This window comes from Gymnogyps californianus, chromosome 1 (genome assembly GCF_018139145.2).
Source record: "Gymnogyps californianus isolate 813 chromosome 1, ASM1813914v2, whole genome shotgun sequence".
Taxonomy (NCBI): Eukaryota; Metazoa; Chordata; class Aves; order Accipitriformes; family Cathartidae; genus Gymnogyps; species Gymnogyps californianus.
In genome coordinates, this window is record NC_059471.1 from 36,715,465 (window position 1) to 36,742,158 (window position 26,694).

The 26,694-nt window shown below is 35.7% G+C and overlaps 1 protein-coding gene across 1 annotated transcript in view; it reads left to right on the top strand.

Annotated features, from left to right (window-relative positions):
- PCDH17 (protocadherin 17) overlaps window positions 1–22,170 on the top strand; it is an 86,446-nt gene extending 64,276 nt beyond the window's left edge. The window contains exon 4 of the mRNA XM_050907645.1: window positions 21,488–22,170. Within this exon, the coding sequence (XP_050763602.1) occupies window positions 21,488–22,170 (683 nt within the window). The remainder of the gene's footprint in view (window positions 1–21,487) is intronic.
- Window positions 22,171–26,694: the final 4,524 nt, after the last annotated feature.

Here is a 26,694-nt window from a genome sequence, read left to right on the forward strand (position 1 = left end):
AAAGTAAAATAACCAAAAGTGATAAACGTTCAGGTTTTTGTTCAGCTTTAGAGATTAATTCTGTGGCTTATTTTTAATTCTGGATATTTTCAATGAAAAAGTAAAGTGGTGGACACTTCAGAAAACGGTATGCCAGTATCAAAAGAACATTGTATTACATGTTTTGAAGGAGGAACAGAGGAAGAGAAACATGAACAGACAAAGAGAAAAACAAGATGAGAAACAAAACCCCAAAGAATAAGAAAAGACAATAAAAAGAATTGTGAAGTAATATATTGCTTTTCACATATTTGGCAATAGTTTATATTTCATGAAAGCAAACATACTTTTCAGAAGATATTTCTCCTGTTCATCACTACAGATATACATATGTATTTCTAAAAGGAGATCCTCTAGATGTGCATAGGATAAAAAGTCCCACTGTCTTCATTTCAGCTCACCTCCTTTTGGGTAAAACTCTGGAGGTGTGGAAGAACTTAAGTTAGGGCTTAGCTAGAGTCCAGTTTTGGACATCTTTTAAAATTCATCACATTTCTTTTTCCCATAAAGCAAAATTAATTCTTAATTTTAGATTATGGAACTGGTTACAGTTACGTATTTTTGCTATATATTTATAACAGAACCAATACTGGTAAAACAATCTTCAAGTAAAAATGTTGTGCTGAAATGCATTCTGGTTTAGAGCTTACTGGAGATAAAACTTCTTTTGTGGTACATAACATTTTTTTTCAGTTTTGCTTAATACCAGTTGAAAAGAAAAAAAAGCAAATAAACAAAGCCACACCTAATACAGCTGAGCTTAACCACAAGCATTGAAATAAGCTGAAAGTTAGACTTGAAGAGATTGTGACTTAGCGAGGAAAAGAAACTGTTTTAAAAGGTGGACTGGGAGTTTTTTATAATCACTGATTTTATTTTTGTTTTATTTTGTTTTTAATAGGATTTTGCCTTTAAGCAAAGCAGGTATATACCAGACATTCCCTGCATGTTTGCCAACATGTATTAGCTACATACTTGTAAATTTTTGTTTGTGCTTTAAATTAGTCAGAATGACCTTTTGATAAATGTTCCACTTTAAAAGATTTTTTTTTTACTTGTGTAGAAAATGGCATGCTTAAGCTTGCTAGGTTTAAAGTTTGTTGACCTGAAAGTTTATACTTATAAATTTCCCTTCCGTGTGTGAACTGATCTTGGATGCTACTTAAACCCATATCCAAGTAAGTGATATTTATTGTGGGCTGAAGGTTTATAATATAGTGCATGCTGGAGAATGGTAAGTCTAAACTTACAATTCTGATTTAGAGAAACAGTTCTCAGTAGAAGTATTGACTCAGCTTTTTTGCTTTTTTCCCCCCTAATCTTTATATTTTGATCTGATAGACATATGTTGGCCTCCTATGGTTAATTTTGTCCTATAATCTCTTGAAACTTCTCCTTTCTTGTCCTTTGTTCAAAGTGTAAAAAGCTAATCTGCTTGATTTTTTAAAGTAGCACTAGGAGATCTTTATCCTTATGGAAGGGGTAGGAATATAAGCAAGTTAACTGAACTTAGTTCTTTCTTGACTGGTGTAGGATGATATGGTTTTCATTAATCATGTGTGAGTGTGTTGTTGTGTGATGTAACACAGCTGGGCACAACAAGCTGGAGTGTGTCTTCCAAGAAATTTCAAAACAGCTTTCTTGAAAACTGCTGTGAAAGAAATAGCATGTTTTTGTAGCAAGATTGGTTAATCAAAATAGGCCTTTCCTAACACAGAAACAAAAAAAATCCAATTAGACGTCAGTTCTGCAGCTCTGCTCATAATCACTGCCAAGATTCTGTGCAAAGTGTCTTGTTATAGAAGACTAATAATGCTGTATTTAGGGTATTTGAAATACCAAGTATTTTCAAATATTTCTGCCTAAAGATGGTAACTTACATCTATATTTAGACATTTGGAGTGCAATTTTGGTCCACATTCATACAGTTAATTAGCAATGGGATTCAGATCAACTATAAATATCTACATTAGGGTGCACAATGTGTTGACTCTCTTAAGTAGGTCTCCATGTACTATAATGGGAAGTTAGACACCTATCTGGCATAGACTCCTTCCTTGGAGGAACGCAAGTGTCAGAACCTGGGGCTATGTATGTCCCACATACATTCCTTAGTTAGGTGTAAATGTATGTACCTCTCTGTGTGAACAGCACAAAGTGGTACTGCATGCCGAGTGGAAGTGTCTGAGCTAGTTCAGTGTCAGAATCAATCTGGACACATTAGTGATTTTTTTTAATCAGGCTAATCTGCTTCTCAATGAGAAGTCATTTAAACATATTTTACATTGATTTGGCCAGAAAGTGATATTTGAAAAACCTAGCCAATAAGTAGTTTATGGTAGCATTTATGATCTCCTACGTGCCTTCCAGATATTCAAGAAAATTCAATAAAATTTGAAGAAAAATTCAAGAAAAAAATATCTTATATAGGGAGATCAGTCTTTCAACAACAGTTATGGAAAAAAGAATTTGATTTTTAGAGGCAGTTTCAGGGTTTTTTTAGAAATAACCATTGCATGAAACTGCAATCTGTGTCTGCTTGTTTCCCTGATTACCCATAACTTCTGAACCAGTATCTGTTCGAGGACACAGGCCTCAAAAATAAGTTTCCACAAATTTTGTGGATATAGACAGCTGTAATAGACTATATAAGTGCTCAATATAGGTGAAAATCTGATGTCAATCATTATTGGACACTGAAGACTTGACTGAAGAAAGCCATTAATAATGCCTCAGTTACTGAGAAAGCTTCAAGCAGACTGTGCCTTCCAAAATGCGTTATTCAATAATAATACAAAAATTTGCAGAAAATAAGCTTTAATTAGTTCCATTGCTCATGAAACTATGTATTATTGTTAGTACGGTGTATTTGTAGACAGTGCAACAGAAACAGGTCTAGTGAACAGAATTAAGCACAGGGAGACTAACAGCCCTGTGGAGAAGCTCAAGGAGGACAAAACTGTCATAACCAGGAATATTAGTGGAACAAAGATGACAGAAGGCCAGTGGATGTGAAAAATTATTCAGAGTTCTGAAAAAGTTTAAAATCCCTTTGGTGGCAGATGGAAAGTCAGAAGATGGCATTGTCAGTGAAATGACACTCCAAAAATCAGGGACAAGCAATCTGACTTCTGAGGCTCTTGAGAGGCTGGCAAGACATTTGATTTGCAAATACTGAAAGAATATACGTGCATTTACTGCAGGGGGGAGTTGTCTTTTTCTTTCCCTTCTCATATTCTTTAAGCAGAGCAAATTAGAGACAACTAATAGCTCCTCAGCTTCTCCTGATCTGCTCCGAGGTTCACTTCACTGAGTGATGGATTCTGCATGCCTCTGGGAGGTCTCCATAAGAGAGAGGGAAAATGCAAACAACACCAGCATGTTTTGAGAATGCTACAGATTTTGCTCTGTGCATGCGAGATAAGCAGGTGGTTCTTGGTATAATTAATTACTCACAATTATCACCAGTTGTATTCATGGGACAGGATACACTTCTACGATAGAATAAGATTACAATATATGTCCTTTCTAATGCCTTATAGCATCTTATTAAATTATCCTCTATTTGTGTTTCTTTACCTGCTTCTACTCAAGTATCTCTAAAGCTGCTTGTTATGAGAAAGCATTTTAACAGATGTCCTTGTGCTCTGGGATGAATACATTATGGATATAGAATTGTCTTCGCACTTCTTACAATCACCTCTTTTCACCTCTTCATGCAGTGAACACCTCCAGCTTGTTGTCACTGCACTTGATTGCAGCATAGGAGGTTTACAGGGTCAAAGCTAGTCTTGTATCTTTTGTTCTGTCATGCAAGTCTTGCGAGCTTTACTCTCATACTTTCAATTTTAACATGGCTTTTTTGTACTTTTGTAATCGGTTTTATAATTATTAATAGGGCAATTAAGTATTTTTCAAACATTTGTGTGACAAATGTATGAAAATGTATGTATTGTAGACACAGCTTTGTCTCTATAGTATATACTCAACAATATCCTTGTGAACATTTATGTTTATGTATGTATATGAAGGTGATCTCTGACAAAGTGTCAGTGGGATACAATAAATTGCCTTTGTCCTGTAACTTTGCCGGACTCACCTGCCCCCAACCTACTAGTCTCTTTTGCCAGGATCTGTTCTATAGTTCCAAATCTATATGTACATCAGAGACATAATTAAAAAATAAAAATAAATTGTCGGATAAATATCTTGGAAAATTTTGGGCAAGGTTGAATTTTCACAGATGAAATTAATGTCTGCACTAATAGCAGCTTTTCTGTGTAAGAAAGTGTCACTATTATATGCTCTAGTTCAGGAACATGATGCATTCATGTTTGATTTTAATCATGTGTGATCCCACTGAAAATGAGGGAAATTGTATATTCTTTCTGAAAGCCTATAAAAAGTGAAAGATTAAAATATATACTGTAAAAAGTTGAACAACAAATTTGATAGAATTTACCCTAGTGAGCACCCAGCACACCTGAAGACATTGAAAGAGGACACAGAATAAATAAGATGTTTTAAAACAATTTTGTCTTTTTCCTGTCCCAAACACTTGACATTTCTCATAATTTTGGTGGGTAGAGAGAGGCTTTAGACAGGCAAAAGAAATCTTAAATTCGGATGTGTTTTAGCACCCAGGCTATTACTACATTTTAAGATAATCACATGGCACGAGTTAAGGATTTTATCTATATTACAGATCTGTTCTCAGAAGGCTTTACATTCCCCATTGCAGCCTTTGATAATTCAATTAGTCTCTCAAAAAGTTGGGAGTAGCTGATAAATTCACTTTAATGTTAAATCAAGTACCCCAGCAGGTTTTTCTTAATATGATCGCTTCTCAGGGAGCTTAGCTCTAGAGGTGATACCTCCCAAACGCAACTTTCTGCAAGGAATATGTGGGCCTTCGGAGCAGATTAAAAGAACTGTCTGTACCAACATAGCTTCTCACCATTAATAAAGTTACTTCAGATCACGACAGCAATCTCATTCACTTAGATGGCTGTCCATCTAGTTTAATTTATTTTAATTGGCAGCCTGAGATCCCTCCATGGAACAGATTCCATGAGTATGATGAATGATCCCAGGAACAGAGAATGTCATTAAACAAGCTGAATTTAACCCTTCCCTTTAAACATTGTCTTTTGGGATTCCCAAATCCTATTGGCAGACACTGATTGCTGAATAATAAGTAGGAGGGGATTAGCTAGATCTGCATTGACTGTGTCTTTGGAGAATGCTAACAATAACGCCAGTTCTGTTTGTCTACCTCTAGGAAATGAACAAAGAATATGTTAGACGCAAAAGATGAACAACAGGATTTAGTGCAGTAAATAGATGCATGTCCCTGCAGAAATCAGATAGCAAAGCAGAGAGAAAAAGTCCTAACAGGAAAATGCTGCTTACTACTTACAAACAGTTGGCCTTAATAGGCAGATTGCCATTGACCCTCTGTACAGGATTACAGTTTTGCTGGAAGGAAGACTTGAATTTTAGATGTATTCGTCCATGTCATCAAAGATGCATGTTGTCATCATAGTTAGAGCAGGCTAACTGTGACACTGAAAGCTTATAGAAAATGCTGTATTTTCCTCTCCAAAGGTAGAAAATAAAAAGTGACAGAAATATACATATCCCTCTCTGTGTGAAATGCTTTATTGTGTATTTTTACTCCACTTTGAATTCCTGTTTGAAATTAAATAGGCAATTATATTCAAGGATAACATTTGCTGATTGTTTTATAAAACAGATTCTCACAGTAAGCAAAATAAATATATTACTTTAGATATGATTTTTTCAAAGAAAGATTGTAAACAAATTAATTTCTAATGAATTAATCCTAGGAAATTTTAGAGAAGACGTTTTACATAAACATTTAGATTTAATACATGATTTCTTCTCTTTTGTTTTTTGACTTGAAAACAGACTTACATAATAACTTATTTTTATTCAGTGGTCAATCTAATAAAGAATTACCCTTTATTTTCCTGTGCTAGTTTTATACTTTTTCATATAATTTTTTATGATAATTGTTTTCTTTTTAATAGCCCTTAGCTTTTTTCTACCAAAAAAAGCACGCTCTAAAACTGAAAATATCTACCCCAACATATGTTTTATCCCAATATATGTTGTGAATATTAGCCTTACTACTCTGTCCAGTATGGCTCTGAAATACTTCTTGAAGTTACGGAGATGCAATGAACTGCAGACGAAAATGTTGAAGGTAGTTTGTAACATCAAGCTGCAATTGAATTTATTTCTATATCATGTAGACCAGTAGGCTGTAGTGGCTAAATGTAGCTGTGGTAATATATCATGGGAACAGTTGATAATGCAGATGCACTCTACAGGATTACCATCATTGGTTTTCCACTTGATTATGTTTAAAGAAAAATTAACTGCTAAATAAGTCTGTCAGGTTTTCAGAGGACTGTGACTGATGTTTTATGAACAAAGTTGTTGACAGCTGTTTATCATCCCAGTCTGACTAAGAAATACCAATTCAACATTGTTGAATCAAAAAACACATGCCAAATTTAAACAGAATTTATTTAAAGAAGGAATATTTGGGTTGATGTTGAAAGCCACAGACTTAATGAATGGAAGAGCTCAGTCCTACTCAACCTTTAAAATAAGAATTTTGAGATCAGAATTGTTTCTGAGAATGGAATCAGTGACTGGTGGGAATTCCAGGTATGCTGCTCTATATCAATAAATTTTATTTTGTCCTTGGAAAGGAGAGAAGTGACATACTATGATTTACTTTCAAGCATCTCAGATATAACTTAAAATCCGACTCCAAAATCCAAGGCTAGCAACTCTGTACTCTCAGGACAGGCAGGCAGGCATGAAAAATCTGGTACATAAATATGGGCTATGATTCATGAAGCTCCCTTCCTTTTATTTTCCTAGTTAAGCAGAAGCTAAACGTATGCTTTAGTAGTATTTGCAGAAGATCTGTAGGTTTGAACTGTAGATGAAAGGGAAAATTGGAATTTAGCATCTTTGCAAGGTATCCAGTACTCTGCTATGTTTAGCATTCAGCTAGATCTGTGAGCCAGCAGAGCCTGGGCTGCAAAAGCAAGGTGCAGCTGGACAGAAGAGTTGGCAAGGAGGACGTTGGCTCTCATCTGCCTCTGACTCTAAATTCCAGCGGGATCTAGGATGTTGTTCTAGTCATACCTAAGGTGCCAACCTGCTCTATAGGCAAAGTATAGTTGATCAGCTGATCTGGATTTCTCTTGCTAAATTTCTGGAAATAAAATAAAATAAAATAAAATAAAATAAAATAAAATAAAATAAAATAAAATTAAAAGGCCACTTCATGCCATGTCGAACATCTTGCTTTTGTAAAGGTGGCAGCACCTATACATCAGCAAAGCCACTCCCTGCTACGGTTCTGACAAGAACTTAGTTGGAGCCAGAGCTGCAGCTGTGAGAAGGGAGTGGATCAGACACAATTTGCCTCAGTGAAGAGCACCAGATCCCAATGTGTTCCTTCAGGCATTCAAAATGCAGCACTATTTGACACAAATTTTAATTGTGTAAAAAAGTAGTAGCTTGGTATAAGCATGGTAGCACAGTATTAGGGGAGAAGTAAAGTTGCTTTGCTTTTGCAAGAAAATAGCTCAGTGGAAAAATACCAGGAATCTTGATTTGACTAGATACTGAATGAATATTCTGTGGAAATCCCAGAGGTTATATGTGCATGTAATCACTAAGTTATTAGTTTGCAAGGGGACAATTTTCCTACCAATAGGAGGACAATGTGCATTAGGAGCACATCTTGGAAAAGGGGACTCATGATGCTGAGTTACACACCTAAAGCCCATCTACATTAAATTATAGAATACTGGGCCCTTAGACTCAAAACAGACAATTTTCTGAGTGCTGAAAAGCTTTAGACAGCTAATAGGAAAAGCCAGACCAATGGGTATGTATCTCTAACATAGAGGCAGATGATAACTTCAAGACATCAACTCCATGCACATTCAGTGAAGATAGATAGGCCTATCTGGGAAGTGTTTTAGATCTGGAGCCTATCACCGACATTGTGAATGGCTCTCTGAATCCATCCCTCTCCATTGCCTCTAGAGACAGCATAAGAATTCTAGCCTAATTTTAATTGTCAGAAATCAGGTTATGCGGCTATCTCTATTTGTTGAATGAAATTATTTTCTCTCATAGCTGCTGTTAGGCATCTGATGAAACTAATATTCAGCATCTGAGTCTACTTCCTGTGGGTTTTTTTTCAGTCCCTTGATTGACAAGAACTCTCCCTTAAATAGCAGATTAGATGGAAGCTCTCTCTGGTTTGCTTCCCTGTTGCATGATAATAAAGCTTAAACAGGAGGGGTGAAAAAACTATGGCCTGTCTTCCTGCTCACTAGGATTTAGTGCAGCTCGTAGGAGGAAATCAGGCTTTTCAGAAGACCTCAGCTGTAGGAATACCTTTTCCCTGAATCCTAAATAGACTTAGGCAGGTACAGTTGCCTTAGGAAAGACTATGCTTTATAGTCTTGCTCAAAGAAATAAATCTTAGTAAAAGAACCACCTTGAGCATATTTCATTTTTGCTATCGTGAATGATGTCAGATGTCAAATCACCAGCATTTTTTTATCTTACTTTACAGGAAGAACTCATTTCTGTGTGTTTTCCCAATTAGAAGCATTTTTTTTTACTTTGCTGGGGAGTTTTGAGATGAACATTGACACAAGGGTTAAAATAACTTCAAAAGGCCTTCATTTTAGTATTAGTTCTATGCAGCTTCCCTCATCTTTTAGAGTATTACTGTTCTGCATGGTTTGCCTAAACAAAGAACAAGATTTGCCATGCTCTTTGATCTTTTAAAAATATATTGAAATCTGAAATCAAGTGCTTTGCCTGCATCTTGACTTTGCTGGCAACAGTGAGCTGAATAGTGTACTAATGTGTAGAGTCCCCCTAATATCACCTAAAAATAAGAAATGACATATCTTCAGAATTGGTCCAGCTATATCTGGCAAATGATTAAATGCCCTGAAGTCTGATGTGGATAAAAGAGGGAGGATCAACAATCAAGAAAGGAAATTAAAAAAAAAAAAAGGGGAGAATAAAAGGAAAAAGGAATTCCAGCTAAAACAACCCCATTTGATTAAGAGGCTGTACAAAGTGCCAAATGTCATGCTAAGAAAAGAGCGTAATCTTTATTTAAACTTATTCAGAAGGCAGAGCTAAAATATTTTGCTGATAGCCATAGTGCAGAGCTCTTTCCATATCTTGCCAATAATGCAAAAATAGTTCTACAAGAATCACTTATATCCTTTAATTTATTTCTTTTGCATTAACCATCTAGGTTAGAGGTTTTTTACATAGTAATACTAGGGACAATTAAGTCTGTTTAACACAGAGACAGATGCCAGATGTATGCATGTAACAGTTACAGAGGAAGCATATGCATAGTATCAGCTCTACAAATAGTTGGGCTCCCTAGGCACTCAACAGTTTTGAAGCTAAGGGAGGGAATGTTTTTATGTTATAACATTTTCCCTTGGTGGTAGCAAATTAGCTGCCTTGTATCCATCTTCAGCTGTAACTGCAGAGAGTCACTTGAGAGCTTACAAATAAGTTTAGAGCTCTGCTAAACTGTTTCTTAGATACCTGAGAAGTGGGATACATACCATGCGTGTGCTGTAAGAGGTGGACTTAAAAAAAAAAGTTCGGTTTTTTTTTTCCCGTAAGACAATTTTTTCTTACCTTAATTCCTTACAGAATTTGTTCAAGGTCAGACTGAGCCTTGCTTTCAGATATGGTGCTTCACACACAATTTTTGTCTCCTTGGGAATTAAAGCAATTCTTTTTCTTAAAGAAAAACAAAGCAAAGCTACATTTTTATTAGGAAACCCAGAGGCTGTTTTTGAGAAACCATGCAGTAGACATTGGGGCTCAGTTTTCTATGCTTCCTATTATCTGATATACTAAGAATTCAAGCCAATAATAACTGTACAGGTCTCTTGCCCTTTCTTTCCAACAGAACAAAAAGGCTGGAAGGAGGGGAAAGCATGGTGGAAAGCATACATGAAATTCTAAATCGAGTAAATATTATAGTGATAAGTTCCAGTAAATTAAAAGGTCTCTTTAAATACCCCAAGTAAGTTGATCATGATCCATGTCTAGAATAGGTTTTACTGCATTTTATAGCGTGTCTGCCCCATTTCTAGGGGTGTAGTCTCTTCATTGCCTCTACAGAGTAAAGATTTTCTTAAAGAAAGTCAATAGATTGACACTGACTGGCATATTCTGAATCCTTCAGCAGCTTTAAAAGGTAGCAGCTGCATCTTTTACTTGCTTTGCCAGAACAGTGTTTAACTTATCTAATGCCTCACTGTTGGATTTCCTTTGTAGGGTGCTCAGATAAGTAAGCTGAGGGCACAGCTAAGAGAAATTACCCTGACTGCATCTTACTTGGCAGTGATGTTTGTAACCAGCCTTTAAGTCTATCTCCAGGACTAAAATACACTTTTTGTAAGAACATGGCTCACATGAGGGGTTGCTAGAGACCAGAAAAATAGCTTCTAACAGTTAGCAGTCTTAAAAAGTGAAGATATTAATGAAAACAATGAACATATAATGACAACATCTTTGGAAATAGTTCCCAAATTACCAATTTTTCTTAAAGATATGTTTTGTCACCTCACAGTACTCCGACATCAATACAAAAGTTGAAGCTATAACAAATGCAAAGATGACAAGTAAAAAGGTGGCTCAGTTGAGCAGCTCAGCTGCTGCAAATAAAAGTAACTAACAGGAGAGATTTTCTGTATTAATGTTGTTAATACCTATAATCTCCACGATCCTTGAAATATAAGAAAGTGATCCGGAACTTAAGGTTCTTGATGAAGGATCTGGGGAAAGGAAGATGTGCATATTCTGAGGACATCCTCAGTAAGTGTCTTTCAGAAGTTCATTTACAGTTCAGGGAGAACCTGAAAATATGGTATTGAATCTGTTTATATGTACAATTCTTTTTGCCAAACTAGTTATATTTAGAGAGTCAGATTTGAAAAAAACATCCTTAATTATTCTTTCTGATTGATCTAATTGGAGCACTATCCAGGCAGAAAGCTAAGTAGGATAGCATTATGAAACTCAAATTCCTAAGAGAATGCAGGTGCTTCATGAATTGGCGTAAGGGTAATCCCATTCTGCAAATATCTTTTGAAGGTGGTAATAAAACACAACACCAGCAATCTGCTAAACAATAGTCTAGGGCACCATCTAATCAAACACTAATGAATATGTTACTTATCATAGCATAGGGGAGACTCTATATGAAGCTCTTAGATATTTTTTTTTTTCCTAAGAAGATATTTCTGTACCTATATGTCCAAGTGAGAGTTCCTTAAGATGCCTGGACAGCTTCGGGGTTTTTCTGAGAGCAGCATCATGAAAAGTGTTCTCCCTCCTGCTCTGTCAGATGCATTGCACCTCCCATGAAGTCCAAAGTATATGACCCGTATACGACATCAACCTTTTGAAGCAGAGAATGATACCCAGTGGGCTTTTCCATCTATCAGTATAAAACAGACATGGTCTCATCATGCCTGGTAAAGGAGATTTTGAATGTAAATCCAGGCATGCTGGCAAGAATGTGGCGGAAACTACTCTCTTTCACCAAAGTGGCCAGATTTTGAATGGTTCAGCATCCATATAGCCTTTAGTCATTTTTTGTGAGACTTTGTAAAGGAAAACAGATTGCGTTTGAAAAGCTTTACTGCATTGATTCTGTTTTGGACAATATCATGCTCCTTCACAGAACCTGACAGACTTCTATTCAAGAGAGTCTACCTATAGTCAGGATGTAAACAGAGCCATCAAAAGGACATAGAAACAGATTTCTTCAGAAGGCTGTCATGTCTCTCTCCTCAGTGGCACTCTCATCAGTCAATGTCTGTAAACAAGTTGTCATATCCAAATTTGAGACAAGCTTACAAAACAAAAAGCTTGGTGCCTTCTAATTAAAGATTTGTATACTGAGATAATTGGCAACCAGTGAGGAAGGCTCAGTGGTGTAATATATAGCTAATCGTTGGTGGCTTGACGGTGTGACAGATGGAGATAGCTTCTTTAAATTATGGAGGTTTATATTGGTATTTTCAGGAAATGTCAACAGCATGATTATATTTTCATTAATGTTGTCTTTCCTTCCCATTCATTGCTTTTGCTAGTCATAATCACTTGTTACCTCTTGTCTCTAACTGTACAATCTATTAATATTTGTATAGAATGCCTCACAATGGGCCTGGTTAATGACTGGATTCCTAAACATTGCCACAGTACAATATACAGTGTTAGTATTCACTAAATATTACAAATTAGATATGGAAATTATTGATATTATAATTATGACTAGCTCACAATAAAGTTAGTATAAAAGAAAGTGAATATCATGTAATTTCTGCAAATGATTACACAAATTCAGTTAGGTTTCAGATTTAAGAGTCATTGCATTTTTAGGTGCCAGTACTGAAACAATCCCACTGTAAAATCTGTGCAACTGCCTTGATCAAGAGTAGGAAAATGTGTTATATTAAAAATGTTCTTTCTAACAGATCCACAACCCTGTTCTCCTCTGTTAATTACTGCGGTTTAGTTTCTCTTCTTTTTCAGGAAACAGTTTTTGGGCTCTACAACAAAGATCTACTGTTTAAAACTATGAATTTGTCAGATTACTAAAGTTTCCCTGTAGCTTCTCAGCTAAGTGGAGGGCTGGCATAGCTAGCCCTTGTACGTTTCCTCCCTGCAGCCCTGGGCTAGGAAAAGTTTTTTATGGTGGGATGGGGAAGAGGCCAAAATATCTTTTCATGACTGTCATATGGTCTTTTTACTGCAAATTAGAGTAGGTGCCAGTCTGACTTATAGGCAAACGTTGGAAACTAACACTGGGTGTCCATTCTCAGCCTCTCCTCTTTCTCCTCTGATAGGAAGAAACGAGACACCCTTTTTACTAGTCAGACATTTTCAGTTCACTGCCAACTATAAACTTCTGTGTTTATACCTTTCAGAAGCATAGTGAAAAATTTCAAGGGCCATGAACTGTGCCTGGGCCACAGATAGAAATTGTTTTTCTGCTGTGGAAGTTTTGACATTGTTGTGAATTTTGGAAGCAGAGCCTATCCCTGTCTGTGACTCACAGGTCTGATTTGCCTCCAGAACAGCAAGGCAGAGGCCAAAGACCCATCGTTGGGATCTGTGGACCAGCCCGCTGTGAGGATGGAAAATTTTCAGGTAACAGAAATGTTTTCTTGCTCCTACGCTGTCTTTAAATAAAAATATGATTGCCATTAAATTGTAAGCATGAATTTAAAGCATACTCCTGTAAGAAAAATGTTAAATGTTCTGTAGTGCTCCATGTAATCCTGAAATATTCCTCCAATATTTATGGTTTGGGAGAAATATGAACTAGAATTAAATCCATAGACCCACCATCTTTTTATTGCTTTTGAAGTGTATTATGCCATGTCAATACAAAAAATATATTCTTTTTATCCTGTGTCCAGAAAACAAGCAAGCAAACAAACAAAAACCCCAATCAAAAACCCCACAAAGGGGAAACTGTGTAAGGATTATAGACCTCAGAAGCTTGTAGTTATAGTATCAGGAAAAGACGACGAGATCCAAGAGGTTTAAAAAAGTGGCAGTCCATTCTCATTTTACTGCCAGTCATTTTGCTAATCTGAGCTACATAATTGCTTTGCCTAACTGAAAGGAGACTTTAAACAGACAAGCCAATATAAATACTCAGATTGGAGACAGCTCTGTTTAATAACAGCAAGCATGTGTATAGAAGTATTTGTTTACCTCTGCTCATTTATGTCAAAATCAATTGTAATTAAACAGGAATCCAACCACAGAAGTAGTACTTTAGCTGATTGTTCTCATCAGAAGTGTCATATAGCCCCAGTGTTTAGGACATGTCAAAGCAGCCCACTATTTTTCTCCTGCAATAAATACCTACTTATAGTCTTTTCAGTTCTTTAGTAAAGGCAATTGCCTGTTTCAAATAAAAAAGTAAGACAACATTTCATATCAATTCTGGGAGGTTTTCTGGTCATATTACAGGAATTACTGAAGTTCTGAAAGGCAGAGTTATTTATATTCTCTATTAGACATTAGATGTCATTTATTCCATTTACACATATGTACAGAAAATATAGATCTTTCATATCTATTCAAAATATTAAAATATATTAAAAATATCATATTTTGTTAGTCTAAAGCAAGTACTGGTGGGTTTTTTTAATGTAGTGTGTTTGTTGTTAGACCAGAGAAATATAAGTTACAGAGTATTTTACACCTTGTTTCATTATTGAGTGAATTCTAAATGGAAATATTTTCAATAATGAACACAAATTCACAACATCAAGGGTGAAATGAATCTATCTCCTAGGGAAGCCAGTGTGAACTCCATCCATGCATTCAAAGGCAGATCTTTTTCTTTGTAATGTGAAACAAGGGTCAGAAAACATGTGCATTACTGTTCACTCTGTAACACAATGAAGAATAGAGCATTTCAAGAGTGAAGGTAGATCATAGCAGCATGAAACTGCATGCTTCAAAAAGAAGACTTACATTTTGGAATGGGTCCTCCAGTGTATTTTTCATTTGGAGCTGTTAGTTGATAGCTATTCCAGTCAACTGAGTCAGCCAGTGAGCCATCCTGACAATTAATGATTATTTTTTAGCTTCCATATTTATAGAAAAGAATTTTTTAAAAAAAGTCAATTAGAAGGTGTTTAAGTGATAGTAAAAACTAGACGTCACCTGTTCAAAGAAAAAAAAAGAGTAAATAAGATATCTGAAAGACAGGCTAGCATTTCCTAGGACAATAAAAAATAACAAAAGCTACTCACATTTTAAAATACTCAGTGTTATTCATGTTCTTATCTAGCCATATTATTTAGCCTTCATCGATGAACATATGGTAATACAAAGCTACATTTTTTAATATTTTGTGAGTAAAAGTTCTTAGAAAAGAATGCACTTGAATGACCGTTTACCAGGTCAAATCTTATAAATTATAATGATCTGAACTCTGTCTGCCTTGTTTAACTTCAAATACAATTTGATAACATCATTTACATGTTTTGGGAGGAACATGACTGTATAGGTCTAGGTCTAGGTATATGTCCAGGCTTGTGTATAGGGGAAATCAGATTTTAAATATAGGTGTATACATATATATTTACATGCATATATACATATATACAAAAGCATATACGTTTAGGTTCATATATGTATATTAATACATCTGATTTCCCCTATACACAAGCCTGGACATTTACTATTACATTATATGGAGTACTTTGATAAAGAATATAGTATTCTTCATCTTATAAACTTAGTACATGAAATAGTTCTTGAAAATGTTTGTATGCTGATGTTTTATGTACATGAGTTGTTTACTTTTCATTTGCTTTTCTGCTTTTTGTGTGTATGTGCAATTTAAATAATTAGGGTCCAGTTAAATTAGAAAAATATTGTATTTATTAACTCAATTTGGCTACACTGAGTCACTGTTTAAAAAAAAAATAATTCTAGAGTTTCTTCCTTGTTATCATTATGCAAATTTCATATAATTAGGAAGTCAAACTAAGATATCTCAGATTTAGCCATTGAAAGGAGCCAGCTATCTAAAGCATTAATTAATTAACTTTATAGTGCAATATATTTAGGGTGAAATCAGTACCCATATTTAATTCTGTTCACAATATTTATGAGGAAAGCATCGGCAATTAAAGGTAGCACAATAAAAGTATCTTTTGCTTTAAGCTTGCTACAAAAGGTAGATGTTAACTATAGGTCTTCTGGTAATTTAGAATAAAATATGTAAGATACGTCTCATGTTGCACCAAAATACATACCTTGCATTGCATTTTATATGTTGCCAACATAACTTTCATCCTACACCGTCTTAAATTTCTATCCAGTATACTTTTCCTATCTATGTGACTGTTGTTTCCAGATAGCTTGTTTCCTTTTCTTTCTACAGCTGATAATTTAGCAGTTCTATTTTAGTGTATGTTCTCCCCTAAGTGCATAAAGCACTTCTGACTGTTTACCCTTAAAGCTCCAGAGAGTTAGGAAAACCTCTAGGCTGCTTCTGTTTATTGTACACACTTGTACTGTTAAGGGTTTATTTTCAACAGGAGGGAGACAAGTGTAGAGATAAAGACCGATGGTGCATATCACTCTAACAGCACATCTTGCTGTATAGCACAGTGTATGACCTATTTTACATACATATATTTATATATTTACCTTTAAATTGATTCCGTTTTCTCATATATACTCATTTGGCCCTTGGTGGTGATAGTTCACTTTGTGTTTATAGTTTCTGCTACTAGTACAAAAGTGCCTGTTCGATTTTCTTCACTGTCTGCTAGCTGTAGCAGTCAAAATTACAGGCTAATGGTGAGACAAGCAGCTTATAATGTATGATAATCAATACTCAAAATCCATTTCCTATGATGTGACATAAAAGAGTGAAGTGAAAAGACACAGATTTTCAAGACTTGAGCACCAAAGCTCATGCAATGCAGGTGGTTTTCACTTCAAGGTCATTCTGTACTTGTTTCTTCTTCTTTTTTGGCTTCATATTTAATTCAGTCACTGCTAGGATGCCCAGGGAGCAGAAATGGAAAGTTAGTCGATACTGTGAGTATGAACGCAAGTATAAAAACTGCTTTAGCAAATGCAGGAAATGAGAAGGGGAAGGAAGACATGGCATGCAATATATATAACATATATATGCTATATGATAGATATCTCTTTTACTTAGAGATTGCCAGCAAGCTTTGTATTTTTATTGGCAGTAATGAATAATGTAAATACTGTGTAAGAGTTATCCTCATACCCAGTGTATGTGTACACACATGCATAAGAGCTAAGAATTTAAAATCTTAGAACATAACTTGGTTATAACAAAATTAACCTAATCAGTCTTGAAAATCTCAAAGCATAGTTTTCAGTACAGTGAATACCTAGTGTAGTTAACTTATTTCCAGTAGCTGAGAACTTCTCTGATCTTTACCTTTCATCTAAAGTTTGTTCATTTCAATCTCAGTTCAGGGAATAATTTTATTAATTTTTTTTTAAACAAATAAAGTTCAGTCAAGTTTTAGAATAAAAGACAGTGTCGAAATAGAATTTCCCAGTTGTATATTTCATATACATATATATATATAGTCAATGTAGATAGCAGAGAATTGTATATAAATATATGAACATTTATTTAATGTATTTTAAGATAATATGACATGGAACTACTACCTGAAAAGCAGGAAGAGTTTCCCTTCTACAGATGGTCTTTTTGGGGTTTAATGAAATAGGCTGTAATGTATTGAAATCTTCCCAGTTGTGTTCACTGATTGTCTCTCAGTAGTACACTATGAGCTCTTAACACACTAAATATTGTTAGAAAGTTTTACAGGAAGCGCTACATTTTTTTCTATGAGAAAGGAAGGAGCAAAGAGGAGTCCTGCTTTAATGGAACAATTGAAAAGAGAGCGAGCAGTAGAGAGAAGTGTTGCTCCATTGATTGTGCAGTTCTGAGCATTTTATGGTAGCTAACATGCAGCATGTTTTTATTTTCATCTTTTGTTAAAAAGGGACCAAAATTATTTACAAAAATTCATATAAAAGATAGTTAAGTTTACAAAATAAAACATTATTTGGAAAGCTGATTAATTGCTTAGGGAAATCTTTTTAAAGTTCCAGAAAACTTTTACTCAGCATTGTCATGAATTTCATGTAAGAGAAAAATCATTTTAGATCTGGTTAGAGAAAATCCTAAACAAAACAAATATTATTTCTCCTTACTACGTAGGTCCACTTTTAAGTCTAGAGGCTGAGCTTGCCACAAATCTGCTCTGTAGGATTAAGAGGAAGAGAAAAAAACCAAAATTAATAGCAAACATTTGCAAAATCTGGTTCTAGAATTAACATTGAAAAGGTTGGGCTTGGGGCATTTTTTTGTGTGTTTATTTCCGTAGGATTTCTGTGATAAAACATAATCAAACCTGGCTAGTATTAACTATTGGCCATCCCATGCTAAAGCTTAGAACCTTCCTCTCCAATGCTCTTGCCCCATGTGCCTTTTAAAATATATTGATTTGGTTTGTTTTGTGGAGTTTCATGTTTTCCCTTTTTTGAGAGAGAGAGAGAGAGTAGCAGTTGCACTTGGCTGTTTTAAGCAGCAGCTGTTTGATACTATAGAAGCTCTGGAAAACTAGATACAGAGAACTTTAGTGGAGGTGAACTAATGGGTGGAATGAGGTGTATAGGAATGTCTTTTATTTGTGTGGCTCCCTTTTCATTAAGCAATTGTCACCACATATGTTGCCTCTATGATTATGCATACCAATGCCATCTCATTCAAGTGAAGTAAAATCAAACACCACAAACTTAAATCTCTTCCTTAAACTCTTCTCAGTTCTGTCACTATGTTACAGTCCCAGGGTTAGGGTTGTCTTTTACTCTTGCTTTTCATTATGATAATTCTAATTTTTATTGTACATTAAAACCAGCGTGCAGCTTACTTTTCCTTGGAGGTCATAGAATCATAGAATGGTTTGGGTTGGAAGGGACCTTGAAAGATCATCTAGTCCAACCTCCCTGCCATGGGCAGGAATATCTTTCACTAGATCAGGTTGCTCAAAGCCCTGTCCAACCTGACTTTGAAATTTTCCAATGATGGGGCATCCACAACTCTGGGAAACCTGTTTCAGTATCTTACCACCCTCATATTAAAGAGTTTCTTCCTCATGTACAATCTAAATCTACCCTCTTTCAGTTTATGCAGCCCAGGATACAATTGGCTTTCTGGGCTGCAAACACACGTTGCTGGCTCATGTCCAATTTTTCATCCACTGGTATCCCCAAGTCCTTCTCTGCAGGGCTGCTTTCAATCCATTCATCCACCAGTCTGTATTGATACTGGGGATTTCCCTGACCCAGGTGCAGGACCTTGCACTTGGCCTTGTTGAACTTCATGAGGTTCTCATGGGCTTACTCCTCAAGCCTGTCAAGGCCCCTCTGGATGGCATCCTTTTCCTCTAGTCTATCAACAGCACCACTCAGCTTGGTATGATGTGCAAACTTGCTGAGGGTGCACTCAATCCCACTGTCCATGTCATTGATGCAGATATTAAATAATGTTAGTCCCAGTGTGGACCCTTGAGGGACACCACTCATTACTGGCTTCCACTTGGACATTGATCCATTGACTGCAACTCTTTGCATGTGGCCATCCAGCCAATTCCTTATCCATCTAACAGTCCATCCATCAGACCTGTATCTCTCCAATTTAGAAGCAAGAATATTGTGGGGGGCCGTATCAAAGGCCTTACAAAATCTAGGTAGATGACATCCATAGCTGTTCCCTTGTCCACTGATGCAGTCACTCCATCACAGAAGGCCACCAGATTAGTCAGACACAATCTGCCCTTGGTGAAGCCATGTTGTCTGTCTCTAATCACCTCCCTGTCTTCCATATGTTTTGATATATCTTCCAGGAAGATCTGTTCCACGATCTTACCAGGCACAGAGGCGAGGCTGACTCACCTCTATGAATTTTATATTTAAAGACTTTATGTTACATTCTTTTCCTCAAAAATCACTCTTTGTTCTCCTCTCCCTGTACCTCATTCTCTCCTGCTTTTGATATTTTTTTAGGGCTTACACCAGTCTTAGATTTTAAACTCTTCAAGGAAGGGAACACGTATACAGAAAGACACTTTTTCACAGAACAGTATCATTAACAAGTATCAGTTCTGAGTAAATTATCTCACACTGATTTAAATGATCATTGTGACATAACACAATTTTATTTAAATTTAAGTCACATTTATTCATGTCTTTTTAGAAATGGGAACAGTCAAAGCTGTTTACACTATCGCATTCTCATAGAACACCTTTGGTGTTTCTTCTGCGTCAGGTTTCTGCAGTGCAACTGTCCATGAGTCTGGTGGTAATATCATAAGATTACTAGGAATTTATTTTCTAATTTAGAAAGATGATGATCACTTAAACTTTCTCTATCTTTGGGTCAACAAGTTTCTTCTGCTTTTCTGAAGACCTGCTGTGCATGTCTCTGTGCGTTTCATCCTTACATTTAAAGGCATACTCATAGTTTTTTGTCTAACTGGAATTCCAGGCATTTTATAAATACTAAATTCCTCAAATAAAATGAATATTTGAACCCATCCACCCATTTTGTGTAAGAAAATGCTTAATGGCTAAAGACCAGTGTATAGCTGATTGAAACCTAGAGATGATAAAAGGATTTATTCTGTTAGTATTGACTAGAGAGTACTGAGAAGAAGAAAAAGAAAGCAACTCGGATCAGAGCTGTGTTTTTCTAAAAAACAGATTTAAGGGGTATTTCTGGAATTTTCCTTATCCCTGACATTGGGTTAGAATCATGTGTACAATTATAAAATGGTAAATGGTGGCCCAAACATATTCTTTTAGTGTAAAATGACAAACGAAGGTTTTTAAAGCAGAAAGTTTTCTTTGAATTGTAGAACAGGAAGTATCAAAATTTATGTTCTAAAAATGTAGTGAATAAAAAAATCCTATTTAACTATATTCTTTGAAAGAAATAAGAATATAGAAATCCTGTCTGAAAACATTATCAGTTCAAATAGTGTGTCACAGTTTGTCATTTTTCCAAATTGTATGTATTGAGTAAATCCATTTTCACTTACTTGCACCAAAACAAAAAAGGAGAAAACTGATTACATGATCCATACTCATGTCTAATAAAATTGCAATATGCACTTTTTGACAAGCTTATATTTAATGCATACTGATGGAAAATTCTAGTTCTCTGTTCTCAGCAGGAAAAGTAGGCTCTTTAAGAAAACCTTTTTATTTTGTGACTGTCACACAACATAACAATTATAAATGAAATGGAGGTGACAAAAATGAAAAGCCAGCTTGCTGATTTTTATGAAGTGTTTGTAGTTCCAGAAAGGCAGTCATTGCTCAGTTATTTGATTTGAAAAATTAATCCTGATAATGCCTTTTGAGTTCCTTAAGTACTGTTCACTCTTTTCTAGGATGAGTTTTACAGAACAAAGCCTAACAGATTTCTACAGCAGATTAGTTTACAGATGAAGCTCAATTCCACTGAGAATGATTCTCTAATGACCCCTTTGTACTTCCATTGGGCTGTGCGAATGCTTTAATACATAGAAAACAGAGTTAAATACATCTATTGTCTGAACTAACAGGTTTATGCAATCCTTCTGAAATATTTTAATTATAGCTTCTTCTTTTTCTCCATAATTAAGAAACCAGATGTCAAGTAAGCCCATCACATGTTGATCATACCCTATCCATTAGTTTAAAGAAATCCACTTATAATTAGAGTTTTTTCTCTTTCTCCTTTGTTTTACAGAGCAAGAAGAATGTGTTAACTGCACAGATGAATGCAGAGTGCTTGGTCATTCTGACAGGTGTTGGATGCCACAGTTCCCTGCAGCCAGTCAGGCTGAGAATGCAGATTATCGCACAAATCTCTTTGTACCCACAGTTGAAGCTAGTGTTGAGACTGAGACATATGAAACTGTGAATCCCACCGGGAAAAAGACTTTTTGTACATTTGGGAAAGACAAGAGAGAGCACACTATTCTCATTGCCAATGTTAAACCTTACTTAAAAGCCAAACGTGCCCTGAGTCCTCTGCTTCAGGAGGTTCCCTCAGCATCGAGCAGCCCAACCAAGACATGCATTGAGCCTTGCACCTCAACAAAAGGACCACTGGATGGTTGTGAAGTGAAATCAGGAGCCTTGGCTGAACCAAGCAGCCAGTACTTGTCAACTGACAGTCAGTATCTATCGCCTAGTAAACAGTCAAAAGACGCTCCCTTCATTGCATCAGATCAGATGGCTAGGGCCTTTGCAGATGTGCATTCCCGAGTGAGCCGAGACTCGAGTGAGATGGACTCTGTTCTGGAGCAGTTAGACCGTTCAGCCCGGGATCTAGGCAGGGAGTCGGTGGATGCCGAGGAAGTTGTGAGAGAAATAGACAAGCTCTTGCAGGACTGTCGGGGAAGCGACCCTGTGGCCGTCAGAAAGTGAGGGGGAAAATAAGGACAGGCTGGCAGTTACGTTCCTCTTCTGCTGGTTAAAAGTAAATAAATAAATAAATCCCCTGGTTATAACAGATTTACAGGAATGAAGGAAGACCAATGCTGCTTTAAGGCTTTTAGTGAACATCTGAAGTGCCCACAAGTATGTTCTTTTCACTGCTCTTTCTTTTTGACAGATAACACTGGTTTCATTTTGACCAAACTTTCATTAGGACAGAGTCAAGTACACTAAGAACAAAATGAAAGAAGGAAAGACGGTGCCATTTTGACAATCTGATAGGAAGGTGTGAGAAAGGTGGAATGGAAATACGTCTGATATTTTAAGACTGTCCTCAATAGCTGATGCTGACTTTACTGTTTACGTATAAACCCCAAGAAAAACAGGGTTGAATAATTTTGATCTGTGGTGGATTTCCAGCAGTCACCACAGGCTTCTACTGAAAGTCCTAAAAAGAGTTCTTGTAGTAGTCCAAGTGACACCAAACATTAACATTCATTTGTGGTAAACATTTATGTACAAAGTTATCTGCCACAAATATGAAAAAAAAAAAGAACAAGAAAACAAAAAAAACCATTCCAGATCATTATTCAACAAAACATATCCTGACCATTAGTAAAACACTTCATATCATATTAAGGTTAAATGTAAAATGATATAGTCCATCTTGTCCTGCACACACATAAGCTAATTCACTTGATAAAAAAGAAAAAAAAGATTTTAATATCTATTTAGCGTTTTAGTGTCCAACAAAACTATAAATAGTTAGCGGTAAGTTTTAAAAAAACTGAAGTAAAATAAAGTTTGAAAAAAAAAATAGTTACCTTTAATGGTAATACACAAAAGAAATTAACATTATTAACACTTTTTTATTCATTTGTGGACACTAAAATAGCTCAGGAAAGTGAAAATGTCTTAGACATCCACAAAAATCACATGATCATTTAAATGTGCAAATGTAAGAAGATTCAGTGTGTTTACATCAAATGACATATTTTTATTGATTTATTGCAGATTCAGTGCATATGAGCCAAATTGTTGAGTGTATAAGAGCTATATTGTGTATTTTATTAAATTAATATATAGTTGTGTTGCAAAAATATTTGGGCTTATATTGTAAATGGCAAGTGTTGCCTCGGTAGCTGTCGAACTCTATGAGTTTTGTTTTTTCCTGCTTCCTTTTCCCCATGGATTGTGGGAAGCAGTGCCTCAGAGCAAAGTCTCTTGTTTAATGTATGGTCTACGAAGTACTGCAGTACATAATCTGTTCAAAATGTGTTTGAGTGAGCTGATGGAGCTAACTGAACGGCCTACAAATACATCCATCAGTCATGGTTATGTGCAAGTCCTTGTAGAAGCTTCTGTTGCAAACCCATGTTTAATAACAAAAATTACACTCGAACCAACATCTGGAACCTCCTTTTTTTTTTTTTTTTTTCCCAAACACATGCAGCCAGCCTATTTAATGTAGGATATCTGATTGACTTCTTAAGAGATGCCACCATTTTCAAAGTTTTGCTATTAAGTTCATAGAGCTGAAAAACATGTCAGTGCCAATGTGGCATAGGCAGTATTTTATCTGATTCTTTAGAATGTACAATTGCTTACTGCAGTTCTAGATATACACTGCTTACTTTGGGGGGTGTTTTTAGTTTGGTTTTTATTTGTTCTGAAAAGTATTTGCAGAATAACTTGAGATATAGTTTCTACTTTTTATTATTTTTTCTACGGATGTTCTTATTGCATTTGAAAAATTCAAAATTGCTTTCAGATGAAAGTTAAAAAACAACCCACATTCAAAATGAACTTGCACAGAACAAGAAGAAGCAGAAGAATAAAATGTTTAGCTCAGGATTTGTCCCCTATATATTTCAGATACTCTGTTGGAAATACCATTATGGCGCATTGTTTAAAAATGGTGTATTGAGTTTATTAAATTTAATCTGTACTATACAAACATATATAAAAGAGGTTGGCAATCTCAAATCCCACAAAGCCATAGTTTTCATCAGTTCAAGAAAGAAAGTTGGCCCAACAGCCTGTTTTGATGTTGGGATTGCTGTTAAATGGTGATTTTAGCTAATCAGTCCTACAATGAATTGTCTTTGGGAGACAACCATTCTGACAGTTTGCTTTTAGCTCCTGTTAAAAAAGTCTACAATTACATGTAAAAAAAGGATCTTGTACATGTTTTATCGAGCTACTCTCCATGTTTTGGACAATTTATGTATCTAAAATGTGGTGTTGTCTGTGTTATATAATTTTTTTTTCTTTTTTTGGCCAGGAGACCCAAGATTGGTTTTGCTTGATAGCTTGATAGCTTGAAATTCCATAGTGGAGAGGATTTCTTATTGTTTGATCAGTCTCTTATACGTATTTCCGTGGTGCCCATCACTTCAGTGTCTGTGCACCAAGTCTTTAGCTCTGCCAGTGAGATCCATTATTCAGCAAAATCTAAGCCAGTATGTAAATGCGGTCAAGTGATGGAGATTTGTGTATTTTATAAATGATTTTAACACTGAGTAACCAATTGTACAATTCATTGTATGTTTCTGAAGACATAAAACCACAACATTCTGAGAAAGGGCTGTGCCAGTGTAAGAGGAATTTACCTTAAGGCTCTCTGTCACTAGTGATTTACTAGCTTTAGCTGTTTAACACATTATCTGTATTTAGTAGTGATTATTTATTTACCACTGTGAGGTAATTCAGAATTCATGACTCATAGCTTTATAGAAGAGTTTAGGAAATCTTGCTTTTATTTAATTTGGCTGACAACTGCCTTGTGTTGTAGATCTCTGGCATACTGCTTCCAATAAGGATATCCCAGGTTAAAAAATCTATTTCACAATTTAGAATGGATACATAATGAACCAATGAACCAGCAGAGCTTATACAACGTGAATTTTGCTGGTTCAGTCAAATTAACATGATTGTGTGTGAAGGAAGTACTACACACAGAAGAATTTTAAACATATTTTTTCTCCATGGTATCTCTACTATAACCACTGGAGAAAGAGGCAGCAATGAAAGGTAAAGTTTATGAGTTATTTCTCTCATTCCTTACATACATGTTTTATAAGACTGAAAGAAAATATCTGCCACATGATTGTAAAGAGAATGGCAGAGTTAAGGGAGGCAAGTTAAGGAACTAATAAAATTGTACTGTACACTGTGAATAGCGAATAAGGCATTCTATATCTTTTTTTTATTAATGAAAACCAGCAACTGGGAGTTCCTTAAACAATTGGCCAATCAAATCAGGACTCAAAATCAGACCTTTTTTTTGTGTTTTTTTCTTGGCATATTTATCAGGAAAGAGATTCTCCTGAACTGTGATTTGCCACTTGAGAATATAGGTTTCCCAGTCCAAGCTATCCCTAGAAGTCAAACATTGCTCATAGTGGAGCAAGATACATCATTCAAACAAACTTTCAAGCTGCTTAATGTCCAATGGAAGGGAAATTGCTGAGGTCAAGAAAGAGTCTGAAGCCTAGCATAATATACACCCACTCATTATTGTTTAATTACTTTCTTTTGACATCAGGCAGTGATTATTATTGCATTAATTCAAATGGGAGTTTTTGGCTATCAAGATTTGTTGATTTGAAGTGTAATTGAATGAAACCTGATTAAGGTTTTGACTTCTCTGGCCCAATTGTGATACAGGTTGGCATTCGCATTTATCAGCCCCTGTCTCCCCATATGGCTCAAAGTTGCACCAATGACTGGTGAATGACACAAAAAACAAACAAAAGCAGCATACATTGTACGGATTATCTCAACCGCTATTGTTTAATGGCTGTGTTTAATGTGACCTATCTGGAAAATGAGGACTACGAATAAAAAGCAATTACTAATAGTGGTGTTGCCTGCTTTTGCATTCATTAACACAGAAGAAATGTGTTAAACACTGCATACCACAGGGAGCCTGATGGTAATTACTTTGGAAAAGCAACTTGTGGCAATGCGGCTGTTACAGCTAGTTATCAGTTTGCCAAAAAAATGACAGTTCCTGCTTCATTTATTAGAAATGTGTAACCATTTTCTCTCAACAGGAAGGTGGTGAAGAGTTTTCATCAAGCTGGGTAGGTTTATCTTTTAAGCAGCTGATGTGCTGAATCCCTACAGGCTGTTATTTGCTCATAGAAACATGGAGCTGAATAAAGGATAGTTTGGTTTAGTACACTGGTGTGAGTTCATCAAAAGCATTATAAATGAGGGTATAAGTTCTCAAAGACTGTCAGCCCAACATGAAAGATCAAAACACTGCTTGCGTATACAAGTGGAGAAAAAAATCTGAAGAATGTAAAGGGTTGGGTTTTTTGTTTTTCTGGGTTTTTTTAATGTGTCTTTCTTAAGAGCCTGAGTAATAGAGGTAAATAACTTTATTCATGTTGCTGTAAACAACGTGACAAAATGCTGGGAAAAATATGACTAAGTTCTATGTCTGGTTGTTTGAGTTTGTTGTTATAATTTAACACTTTTGTTAACCTCTTTTTTTTGTTTGTTTTT